Source organism: Loxodonta africana, chromosome 8, assembly GCF_030014295.1.
Source record: "Loxodonta africana isolate mLoxAfr1 chromosome 8, mLoxAfr1.hap2, whole genome shotgun sequence".
In the NCBI taxonomy this organism is placed as follows: domain Eukaryota; kingdom Metazoa; phylum Chordata; class Mammalia; order Proboscidea; family Elephantidae; genus Loxodonta; species Loxodonta africana.
The window spans coordinates 96203410-96217088 of NC_087349.1; the positions used below are offsets into that span (position 1 = coordinate 96203410).

General features: G+C 35.4%; 1 protein-coding gene across 1 annotated transcript in view; it reads right to left on the minus strand.

Annotated features, from left to right (window-relative positions):
• The window catches only part of DPY19L2 (dpy-19 like 2), a 122788-nt gene that overhangs the window by 19529 nt on the left and 89580 nt on the right, over positions 1–13679 (minus strand). The window contains exons 16-17 of the mRNA XM_064290136.1: positions 9949–9995; positions 1869–1893 (exon numbers count right to left, since the gene is read on the minus strand). Of these exons, the coding sequence (XP_064146206.1) occupies positions 1869–1893; positions 9949–9995 (72 nt within the window). The remainder of the gene's footprint in view (positions 1–1868; positions 1894–9948; positions 9996–13679) is intronic.

The window sequence follows — 13679 nt, forward strand, 5'->3', positions numbered from 1 at the left end:
TCACTGCACATATAATTACCTGTTCACATTTTCTGTATCCCCCCTCACTATACTGTACATTTCTTAAAAGCAGGAACTGGGTATATATGTAGGTACATAATAATCAAACTGGTAGCTCTATAGCACTGGTAGAAAAAAAGAAAAGTGGAACTAAGAGAAATGAAAGACAAAGCAAAAAATGTGAGAAAGGAGAGCAGAAAATGAAGGAGTACTATATTTCCAAAAAGAGGCTGAATTTTAGACACTACATATTAAAATATAAAGGCTAATGTGCACTAGTAAGTAAAATCAGGTACTGATTTTACTTACTAGCGCAATTCCTGGTTGACTGACATAGTTTACATTCAGTAGTAGATGAGTGAGGCAGCACAGCAGAGTAGAATGGATAGTTAAAAGCATGGAATCTGCAGTTAGCCTGCCTGGGCTCATCATACTCCTTAGTTCCTCAACGCTAAGGCACTTTTAGCTTTGTGTCCTTAGGCATTACTTAACCTCTCTGTGTCACAGTTTCTTCATCTGTGAAATATAGATAATAATAGTCTCTACCTCAAGGGGTTGTAGTGAGGATGAAATTATTAATATATGTAAATCACTTAGAAAAAATGTCCTGCACAGAGTAAGCAGTAAGTGTTGACTAATATTGAGAGCTCTGGAAATGGACTGCTTGGATTCAAATCCAAGCTTCACTATAATCAGCTCTGAGACCTTAGGTAAGCTAACTACTTTCTCCAGGTCTCTCTTTCTTGGCAGAGACCCTTTGCTCTTCTTCTAGACTACATTTCCGAGCTGCCTTGGCAGTTAGATGTGGCCATGTGGCTGAGTTCCAGCTGTGAGCAGAAAGAGGTGTGCACCTCTTCCAGGCCTAGCCCTTACAGAACCTCCTCTGCATGATCCTCCATGTTCTTTCTCCTTTGCTAGCTTGATGCAGGCAAGCACATCAACCCTGGAAGCCACCTGTGGAAGGAGTCTGGGTCATTCAGCAGCTGCTTACTGGACAGCCATTTGCTAACCACAAACACCTGGTTTAAAATTTACGTGAACATAGAATTCAGCTTTGCTTCAGTGAGTTGTCACTGAAATGTCAGTATTTATCTTTTTAGCAGTAAGCATCACCTAATTACCGTAATTTCCTTATTTACAAGATGGGAATAATACTATATGAGAATCAAATGACACAGTACCTGGCACATAGTAACTATTCAAAAAATATTATTATTATCAGCTATTCCTATTAAGCTCAAATTCAGTTGTCCTCTTGTAAATTCTGCCTTTTCCTTAAGACCCACTTAAAGTTCTATCTCTTATGAAACTGAATTTCTAGCCCATACTGATCTTTCCCTTTCTTATTGTATGCCCCAAAATAATTCAGCATAGCACAATATTCATTCCGTGACTTCTTCATAAAATTATACATACTTGAGGGCAGGAACAGTGTTTATACCATGACTTGCATCCTACAACTGCTAAGCTCATGACTGACTGTTGGTCCAGTCAGTGTGGTGGTAGAAGCCCACCCGTCACAGGGCCATGGGGGCCTGCCCTGATGGAATATAGCTGGTTAGCTCAGCGGGTTAGGACACTGTGGAAGCAAATGCTGTTATTGTTGGATAAATAAAAGAGTGAATAAATGAAGGCAATGTAATTATATTTCATAGTCATGAATAAGCTTTCTGGCTTTCAAATCCTTTATGACTGCTCAAAACTGAGAACAGATTAAAGAGTGAGAAGGATCAGCAAAAATCTATTACCAACGCTGAACAACTCAAGCCCTACGGATGTTATATCAGCAGCAAGTTGTACCTTTGTGACTTATCCTCGAACTAGAATTTAATACACAGATCTACCAGAGATTAAAATAAAGGCTTTACCTCACCATTTTCAAGGAGCTGTTTTCTGGAATAAAACAAAAATACACTCTATTTATTGAATGTCCTTCACAGTATGATTATATAAAAAGAAGTTTATTTGTTCTAACAGTTTAAAAAATTGATTCTCTAAAACCATTTAGGTACATAAATAGAAAATACAAAAGGTTAGATAAAACCAGTAAAATAACAGCAATTTTGAAAGTTTAATTTAAAATCATCCTATTTACGTATTCTTTGGTTAAGGTAAAATAGGCTTTCTGGAAAGATAAATGAACAGAAATTATTTCTATTAAATATCCAGCCTAGGTATATAAAATACAGTAGATAACCACTGTTGGACTTTTGAGCTGTTTTCATTTTTCACAATTATAATTAGCATGAACATCCTTGTACATAAAACTTTGTGAGCATATCTGAGTACTTCCTTGGGATAAATTTCTAGAATTGAAATTATTGGCTTAAAGCATATAAATATTTTTAGTCTCCAATAAAGCTGTCCCAATTTCCTAAATCTTTATGGCACATCTACTATGCTCTAGGCACTGTGCAGTGAATAGAGCACTGAATAGCACAGACATGGTTCTTAACTTCATGGAGCTTACTTGAGATTTGTATGAGAGGTATGAGACTTCCTATTTTACTGATTCATTGAAGAGGCTGGGTATTTTAGTTTTTAAAAAGGCTTTATAGGATGCAGAAACCTTCCAATATGGATTTTTGAGTTGGAGAAAGAAGTAAGACAGTGTTCGAAGGAAGGTCGGGGCACACACAGATCTGGAGATTTTAAAAAGAGTGGTGGGAAAGGCCTCTCAGGGCATCAGGGCAATCACTAAAGTGCTCTGCCTTCACACTAGCTCCTTTCCTGTTTATGTAGTCAAGGGTTGGGGCAGGTGTGTTCTGGCTCCTTCTGAAATCTGCCAGTCACCACAGAACCCTGTAGTGAGCATGCCTCGGAGGTAAGTAACTATTACAATCGCCAAGGATGCTGACAAAAACTACTGATACAGATAAATCTAGTAGCTACTTTGAGATGTGAATAAACAACTGAGTTACAAGTCACAAAGAGCATGAAAGAGAAACTCCAAGATGAATGAGCAAATAAACTGTCCTCTCGGGAAGCAGAGTTAATGCAAGAAATAAAAGAGAGCATTAAATGGAAATTCAAATTATTATCTTCAGAGAAGGTTGAGAGAATATTGCATCCATACAATCAGAATTTAAGCTTCTAATTCATACAAGCTACAATGAAAAAAGGAGTTTTCGGAAATTCTGAGAAAAAAATATTTGCCTATTTTAAAATGTCAAAGAAGGTTAAATACCAGAATGGTAAAATTCAGAAATTACCAACTAAAACTGGTAATGTAAAGACTAAGTCACAGAATTCTCTGAGAAAATAGAGAAAAAAGAAAGAGATAATATGAGATAAACAATAATAGAAGTTTAAGAGGATAAAGACAAATAATAATAGAAAAACAATTCCCTAAGCTGAAAAAAAAAAAGATTTAAGTGTTCAGATTAGAATGTTCCAAGAATTAATAAACATATAAAACACACACATACCCACACAGCATCTCAAGATGCTACAAATTTCCAGAAAGAAAACTTTATATAGGATTTCTCATCTGTAATGCTTGATATTAGAAAACAATGATGCAATGTCTACAAAATACTGAATAAAACCCAGAAATCTCTACTAACTCATCCATCAATAAAATAGGAGGGCAAAATAAAGGCATTTTTCAGGCAGGAAAACACTTAGAAAGTATGCCTCCTCTACACTCTTTCTGAAAAACATTATTTGCGTGTACATATTCTATGAGTCTAAGAAGAAATCGTGATATATGAAACAGCTCAAAACAAACTAGTAAAATTTAAAGTCAAGTTAAAAAACTGCTTGTATCTTTCATCTAAATTTCAGGTAGACTTCTTAAAACAGACAAGATACGACAAAAATCTACAACTAAAATTTCAGATTGTTTCAACAAAACATAGAAGATGGGGTGTGCAGGAAGGGAGAAGTAAAGTGTTCCACTGGCACAGTGCCTGAGTTTGAATCCCGACTCCATTACTTACTAGTTACGTGCCTTAGGGAAAATGACTTACCTTTTTTTGCTTCTGTTTCCTCATTTGTGAAGAAGGAGGAATTTAATAATGGAAATCCTCTCTCACAGGGTGGTTGTGAGGAGTTAACACAGGTAGAAAACTTAAAAATACTGGCAGGTACATAATAAGTGATCAATAAATATTAGCTATTATTATTACTATGGATTATACCTCAACATAAGGAAAACAAAGATTCTCACTACTGGACCAATAAGCAACATCATGATAAATAGAGAAAAGACTGAAGTTGTCAACGATTTCATTTACTTGGATCCACAATCAACGCCCATGGAAGCAGCAGTCAAGAAATCAAAGGATGCATTGCATTGGGCAAATCTGCTGCAAAAGGCCTCTTTAAAGTGTTAAAATGCAAAGACGTCACTTTAAAGACTAAGGTGCACCTGACCCAGGCCACGGTTTTTCAGTTGCCTCCTATGCATGTGAAAGCTGGGCAATAAATAAGAATGACCAAAGAAGAATTGCTGCCTTTGAATTGTGGTGTTGGAGAAGAATATTGAATATACCATGAACTGCCAAAAGAAAGGACAAATCTATCTTGGAAGAAGTACTGCCAGAATTCATCTTTGAAGCAAGGATGGCTAGACTATGTCTCACATACTTTGGAAATGTTATGAGGAGGGTGCAGTCCCTGGAGAAGGACATACTTGGTAAAGTAGAGGGTCAGTGAAAAAGAGGAAGACCCTCAACAAGATGGATTGACACAGCGGCTGCAACAATGGGCTCAAACATAGCAACGACTGTGAGGGCAGCACAGGACCAGGCAGTGCTCCATTCTGTTGTACAGGGGGTTGCTATAAGTCGGAACCGACTCAGTGGCACCTAACAACAACATTATTACGGCTGGGGGTAACACATTTTAGAGACTCATTAATTCTTGACATCAGTATAAACTTGCTTGCTAATAATGTAAGGAAAACACTAGTAAAACAGAAATGGGATACAGATAACAAACATTTTAGCGAATGCCAACAGAAGAATTTTTTAAAGCATGATGAACAGAAAACATATAATAAAATGGAAGGAATAAGTTTGAACAGGGCAATTACCATAATGAATATGATAATAGGTTAGAATTTCCTAATTTAAAAATGAAGATTTTTAAATTGAGGGTAAAAATAAAATCCAGCAAGGAGAAATACAGCTAGACCAAAATATCACAAAAAGGTTGAAAAATAAAGCACAAATAAAGGTACACCAGGCAAATACTATAAAAAAGAAAGTTGATGTAGCAATATTAATTTTCCACAAAGAAGATGTAGCAATATTAATTTTCTAAAATAATTCAAAGCAAAAGGCATTAAAGAAGGCAAAGAAGGTATTTTATAATAATCAAAGGTACAATCCTATAACAATCATGTAATGAATAATAGCACTATCTATACAAAGCAAAACCTGTTAACAAGACAGTTTTGAAATAAAAAACACGTTTTTAATGTGACACTTGAAGACAGTATTCTGAGAAAGTAACAGAGAGAAAAATTGATAGACTAGAAAATTGAGAATAGCACTATTATTACTTGACATAACATATAACTTTGAGCTCCCTCCAAAATATGAAACATACGTTGTTTTCAAATGCTATTACAGCATTTACAAAAACTGAACATTAATCTCAATAAGTAGCAAATAATTGAATCACACAGGCAAAGTAAATTTTAAAACATTTTTCTAAATAATTTTTGGATTAAATAAACAAAACTGAAATCACAGACTACATAGGAACGACGATTAATGGTAACTCTATACACACCCATGGGACACAGTCTAGTAATATTCACAGGAAAAATGATACCTATGCATTTTTTAGAAAACCATAAAGACTGGTAATGATGAGCTTAGACATGCAACATAGAAAAACAGCAAAAATATACTAAAAGAAAACGTAAAAGGACATGATACAAATATAAGCAGAAATCTAATAAAATGAAGAACAACCCCCACAGGTATGATAAATAAAATCAAAAGCTGTTCTCAGAAAAATCCAAAAGGGAAAAAACTGACAAATCTGAACAAGAAAAAAAGAGAATACACAAATATTGTGCTAACATAAAGAAATATAACTACAGGTATAAGTGAAACTGTTTTAAAAGAACTCCTTGTATAAGTTATGAAAACTAAAGGAACTTGCTCATTCTCTATAAAAATATAATTTACCAAAAGTGACTCAATGATGCCTGTGTATATAAATTGCTATACAAGATGTTGAAATAATAGTCAAGAGCTAACCCCCTACTCTCAAAAAAAGGCCAACATAATTTTATGGATGTGTTCTCTCAAACCTTTAAGAAACAGGTAATTCCCGTGTTAATTAAACTATCCTCAGAGAAAGTAGTACTATGAGATGAATATAAATTTGATTCTAAAACGAGGAAGGGAGAACCCACAAAAACTTTATAGGCCAATCACACATATAAATACGTAAACAAACACCCTAAGTAAAATATCAGCAAATCAATTTCAGTACAGTATAATGTACCATGACCAAGTAGATTTCATTCTAGGCGTGCAGGAATGAATCAACATTAAGAAAAAAAATTAGCTTAGTTATTAATAAAGGAGAAAAATCATATTATGATCCCCAAAATACTTGAAAGCAAATTTATAAAATTCATCACCCATTTTTTACAATTTTATTGAGATATAATTCACATACCATGTATCTTCAATGCATTTTTTAATTTAAAGACCCAGTACCCAGTGCCATCGATAAAGGCCATTTATTACATACTAACAGCAAGTAGGCAAATGAACCACTAAAGGCATTCGCCTTAGATTCAGAAGCAAAACAAGTACAAAGGACAAAGCCTCACTACCATTATTCAGTAATGCTTTGGAAGTTTTAGCCAATACAGTAAGATAAGAAAAAAGAAAGAGATATAAATATTGAAAATTACCATTATTTGAAGATTATATGATTACCTGTCTAGATAATCCAGAGAATCAATCAAAACACTATGAAAACTAAAAAAGAACACTTGGAAATATGGCTGGAAACAACATTTATGTAAAAAATCAACAAATAAACTACCAATGACAAATTAGCAAATACAAAGTTTAATTTTTATCATTTGCAATAGCACAAATAAAAACAAAAACCATAAAAACTCTTATAAAATCCAGAAGAAAAAACTTAGGAAGACTTATAGGAAAAAGAAAAAAAAAGGATAAAGTTTTACTAAAGTATAATAATAAGTATAACAATAATAACCAGCATTCTAAGTACTTTATATATATTAACTCTATTAATACATACAATAACTCTGTATTATTACCACTATTTACTGATGATGAAACTGGGGCACAAAGTGGCAAAATTCCTTGCCCACATCTAGTAAATAGAGATATACTATATTTCTAGGTTAGAGACTCAATTTTATAAAGATTAAATTGTCTTTGAATTACTCTAAAGGGTTTTCAATAAAGAGACTACGGTGGGGAGCTGAGGGCAGGGAAGATTCTAAACACATGTATTCCAAAGTTTACCTGGAAAAGTAAATGTAAGCAAATGTGAAGAAGGATACTAATAAACTGGGTTGGGAGGAGAGGTAGAAATTAAAAAAAGTGTGGTTCAGATTCAGAAACAAACAGATCCACAAAAGAAAGACTCTGAAACAGACCCATGTACATGCGAGAATTAATAATTAGGTGATAAAAACTAACATCTCAAATGGTTGCTAAAATTATTATACAATTTTGTATTGGAACAATACGTCATTTGGAGGGAGAAAAGGTAGATCCCTATATTTTTACCACATCACAAAATTAATGCAAGAGGGATTAATGATCTATTTAAAATAGAAAATAATGAATAGAAATATTTTAATAATTGTGATATGGGGAAGTGTTTCTAGCAAAAAATGAACACACACACACAAAACTGGACAAAGTTGATAGATGTGACCGCACAAAGATTTAAAACTGTATAAAGATTTTAAACTTCTCTAAAGCAAAGACCATAAATAAACTACAAGCAAAGACCATAAATAAACTACAAACTGACATCCTAGAAGGAGCTACATCATACACGTAATAGATGAAAGGTTAATATCTAAAATATTAAAAAAATCCTACAATTCAATTTTAAAAGGTCTAGAAGAAATATAAAACAGGCTACAGACATACGAAAAGATGCAAAACTCCACTAGTAAGCGAAGAATTATAAGATGGGTTACTATTTTTTGTATCTGATAGAAAACAGTTAAAAGTTTGATAACACTGGTGCTCGTGGGGCTGCAGGGAAATGGGTACTCTCATCACTACAATTTCTCAGTATTTATCGAATCACAAAATATTCATTCCTCATGATCCAGCAGTCCTATTTCAAGTGTTCTATGCTATAGCATGGAACCCTGGGTAGCAATACTAGAACAAATGTACAAGGATGTTCATTACAGCATTGGTTGTTGTGACAAAATGGTAAATATAAATGTCCTTTGATACAGGAGGTAAATCATGATAACTAGTTGCAGAATAATAAGAGTACTGTGTTCCAATTATTTTTCAAAAAATATTGTGTCTGTCTACATCTTTTCAGGAAGGATATATACAACATAGTTTAAATTAGTATCTCTGAGGAGTAGATATAAGCGAGGGAAGCTTACCCTCCTTTTTAGATACATGTCTGTTTTGCCTGAATGTTACTGAATTACTACAAGCTTGCATTCTTTTTATGATTTAAAGAACGCCTCTGCCCATACACACACACAAGGCTGTCACTTCAGGTTTGCAATCATTTAGAAAGGCTTCCTTATTTTGAGCCAAGAATCTTCTACCCTTTGGCCCTTGAGTCTGTTCTTTTCCATTACGACCATCTCAAATATTTGAAGACAGCTACCATGTACCCCAAGACCTTCTACTATCCAATTAACTATCCCAAGTCCTTCAAGCATTCTTACATGAATGGTTTTTAGGACTCTGAACACACATGTTTTCAAATGTCAGGACATATCTGTCTGAGATCCATCTGACCAGAACAAAGTAGAATGGGTCTATTATTCCCCAGGTTTTGGAAAAGATTCCAACAAATGCACCTTTAGATGTTGGCTCTTCTAGCAATCATAGACTATGGCTCATTAAAAATACAAGCATAGGACGTGGGGTTCATGGAAACTCTCTGTACTATCTTCACAATTTTTCTATAAATTTAAGATTATTCTAAAAAATAAAGTTCATTAAATAAGAAAATCAAATGACATACCTACAAATATTAAATATAATTTGAGATAAGAGTTCCCTCAGAAGGAAGTTTTCTTCACAATTTACTTCTCGTGCCCTGTAGCAATGTGTGATTTATGAGTCATGTTATATTTTGCTGGCATCTGTTTATGCCTTAATTCTAGTGACTTTATTAAAACCACAAAATATGTGATTAAACAAATTTTTTAAGAATAAATGTAGAACAAAACATTTAATAAATATTAGAAAAATAATTATAATTTCTCTAAAAGTAAATAAATAAATGAATAAAAATACAAGCATGGACAAAATGAAACTTGAGCTTACTTCTGCATGCTGACTTTAAATTTTAGTGATATATTAAAACTAAGCTGAATAAATTTAAACTCTGAGCGAATACAAAATATAAATATCTCCAAAACAAGTTCAAATATAGTACATAAAATAAATACATTTAAAAAACTGTTTTTTAACAACCAACATTAAGCTTGCTTCATATCTCCTTTTTTTCATAATTCTGAAGCTTAATCTACATCCATTTGAAAAATTAATATTTTAATAAGTTATTGAATTATTTAATATACAAAAAAAACCCAAACCTGTTGCCATCAAGTTGATTCCGACTCATTGTGACCCTAAGGGACAGAGTAGAACCACCCCATATGGTTTCCAAGAAGCGGCTGGTGGATTCGAACTGCTGACATTTTGGTTAGCAGCTGAGCTCTTAACCACTGCGCCAATTTAATATAGTATGTTTTAAAAACAACTATGATATAATTACCTGAGATAGGTGTTTGCAGATAAGACACACAGAATATCACGAGCAATCTGTGAATAGAATCAAATAAATGTAACTTTTCTAAGGAATTATGCAACATTAAAAATGCTCTGATTCATTAACATAAAACACACCAAACTAGAAAGAAGTATTTAATATTAAAGTTGGGTCCTGACTTGCTGGCACTAAGAACACTTTAGTCCCAGCTCTGCCACAGACAAATAACTTCTTTAAGTTCCAACTTCCTCTTCGAAACGATAACAGTGTCTGAGTACTAGATCTATGGTCCATTTCACCTCTAAAATTCTAAGCTTTTTTATGCGGATAATTCCTCAGTAGTATTTTAAGTTTATATTTTTACTGGGTGGGGATGATGTGGGCAGAGTTGGTTTCTACCAAGAAGGCAGCTTCCTCCACATACTTTGAGAGACCATTTTATATTAGCCTCCCACACAAAGTAGGAATATCTATCTACCTATTACCCATCCGTCCATCCATCCATCCATCTACACATGTGCATACATTTCTATTCACACTTCACTCAAAACTCTTGATTGTTATAAAATTACTTTTAGGCATATCTGCTTCCCTGATCTCTCTCTCAACCTGAAGTGACCATTACAGAAGGCTAAACAGCACTTATCAAAATGTACTAGATAATGGTAGTGGTGGAGAGAGGAAGAAGTGGAATGGGAATGTGGAGGCTAAATTTGGCCAAAGAGCCTTTAGCGACAATCAGACGCCACTTAAACCACATGTTATGGATTGAAATGTGTCCCTCAAAAACATGTGTTGTAAATCCTAATCTCTATGCCTGTAGTGGAAACCCTGGTGGTGTAGTGGTTAAGAGCTATGGCTGCTAACCAAAAGGTTGGCAGTCTGAATCCACCAGGTGCTCCTTGGAAACCCTATGGGGCAGTTCTACTCTGTTCTATAGGGTTGGTCGGAATCAACTTGATGGCAATGGGTTTTGCTTTGTTTTTTATGCCATGGTTGGAGCCCTGACAGTGCAGTAGTTAGGAGCCACAGCTACTAATCAAAGGGTTCAAATCCACCAGCTGCTCCTCAGAAACCCTATGGGGTAGTTCTACTCTGGCTTTTAGGATTGCTATGAGTCGGAATCAACTTGACGGCAATGGTTTTTTTTTTTTTTTTTAATGCCTGTGGTTATAGTTCTATTTGGGAATTGGAATGGGTCGTCTTTGTTACGTTAATGAGGAATGATTAATGTAGGGTGTATCCTGAGTCAATCTCTTTTGACATAAAATGCAAGCTAGCAGGCACAGATGGGGGAAGATGCCAAGCCACATGAAGAACACCCAAGAACAGAAGCTCAAAAGAGACAATGACCTTCCTCCAGAGCCAGCACTCTGAATTCAGACTTCTAGCCTCCTAAACTGTGAGAAAATAAACTTCTATTTGTTAAAGCCACCCACTCATGGTATTTCTGTTAAAGCAGCACTAAAGCAGCACTAGATAACTGACACCGTAAAACAAAACCAAAAAAAAAAAAAAAATTAAAGGTAACTTAAAATTTTGTACTTCACATGATATGTAGTTTATAAACTCATAAATATTGAAAATATTCATAGCTGAATTTAGACTCTAATTAAAATTATATCTAGACTCAGAAATTTTAACTTCTCTCATTGATTAAAAAGTATGCTAGATGAAAGTATATTTGAAATTTCATAGATACTGCTATATAAATTCGAAGTTAATGTCTCAAAGTATTATGCGTCAAGTAATATCAATAAGATTCCAATACCACATGCAATGCAAGCAAATGCCAACTCAAAGGTATAATTAATAAAATATACTCATTTATAGAAATTTAAGGCTCGATACTGTCACAGGGAAATCATACTATATGCCTTCTTTCCTTCCTTCCTGGAAGTGATTTTTCACAAGTGAAAGTTTAAATGAAAATTAAAAGAATTCTTGAGGTGAGAAACAAGCCACAATAGGACAGTAAAGAACAAGGGGTTTACAGGGAAGCAGAAATGAGCTGAGCTTTTGTGGCTGCAGGAAATGGGTATGTGTGTGTGCATGTGTGTGTGTATGTGTGTTCAGGTGCATGGTGGTCCATGTGCATGGTGTGGGCTGTGGTGTGTTTTGGGGCTAGTAATGTTTGTATGGAGCCCTGGTGGTACAGTGGTTAAGAGCTCAGCTACTAAGACAAAAAGGTCAGCAGTTTGAATTCACCAGCCGCTCCTTGGAAACCCAGTGGGGCAGTTCTACTCTGTCCTATAGGGTCGCTATGAGTCAGAATCAACTCCACAGCGGTGGGTTTGGTTTTTTGATTTTTAATGTGAATATCATCTTTATTTTAAAAAATAGCAATAGTAGATGTAGCTATCATTTTTTCCTCATTGGATATCTCTCCACTGAACAGTTACTTCGTTCCTTTTAGTAGAGCCCTATTCATAAAGTTTTCACTGGCTAATGCTTTTCAGAAGTAGACTGCCAGGTCCTTCTTCCTAGTCTGTCTTAGTCTGGAAGCTCAGCTGAAACCTGTCCTCGATGGGTGACCCTGCTGGTATCTGAATACTGGTGGCAGAGCTTCCAGCATCACAGCAAAACACAAGCCCTCACAGTATGACAAACTGACAGACATGTTATACAGATGACACAACCTTGCTCTCTGAAAGTGAAGAGGACTTGAAGCATTTACTAATGAAGGTCAAAGACCACAGCCTTCAGAATGGATTGTACCTCAACATAAAGAAAACAAAAATCCCTCACAACTGCACCAATGAGCAACATCATGATAAATGGAGAAAAGACTGAAGTTGTCAAGGATTTCATTTTACTTGGATCCACAATCAATACCCATGGAAGCAGCAGTTAAGAAATCAAAATACGCATTGCATTGGGTAAATCTGCTGCAAAGGACCTCTTGAAAGTGTTGAAGAGCAAAGATGTCAGTCACCTTGAAGAGTAAGGTGCGCCTGACCAAGCCATGATATTTTCAATCGCATCATATGCATGTGAAAGCTGGACAATGAATTAAGGAAGACCGGAGAAGAATTGTCGCCTTTGAATTGTGGTGTTGGCGAAGAATATTGAATATACCATGGACTGCCAAAAGAATGAACATATCTGTCTTAGAAGAAGTGTGACCACAATGCTCCTTAGAAGCAAGGATGGTGAGACTGCTTCTTACATACATTGGACATGCTGTCAGGAGGGATCAGTCCCTGGAGAAGGACGTCATGCTTGGCAAACGACAAGGTAAGAAGAAAAGAGGAAGACCCTCAACGAGGTGGATTGACACAGTGGCTGCAACAACATAACAACGATTGTAAGGATGGCGCAGGACGGGGCAGTGTTTCGTTCTGTTGTGCTTAGGGTCACTATGAGTCGGAACCGACTCGGCGGCACCTAACAACAACAGTGGAGCCCTATAAGAATGTGTCTGTTGGCCATGATGGAACAGAAACAGGCCAGTGGGGAAAATTTGCCACCTGAGCTAGGTAGGCCCAAGGGGATAAAGAGCAGCAAACTTTCTGGGGTTTTATCCATTTCTTCTCATTACCTCTATCCTGACTCTTCTAAGTGGGCGTGAGGCAACTAGATCACAGGTGAAACAAAAGAGATATAGAGAGAGGTGACTTCTCTTTTTCACTCACAAATTATTTACATTCTATTGTGAAAGCAAAGGAAATAGGGGAACTCCAACTACATAGGGAAGATGGTGTAAGAAATGCAATCTCTTTCAGCAGGGTCACAAC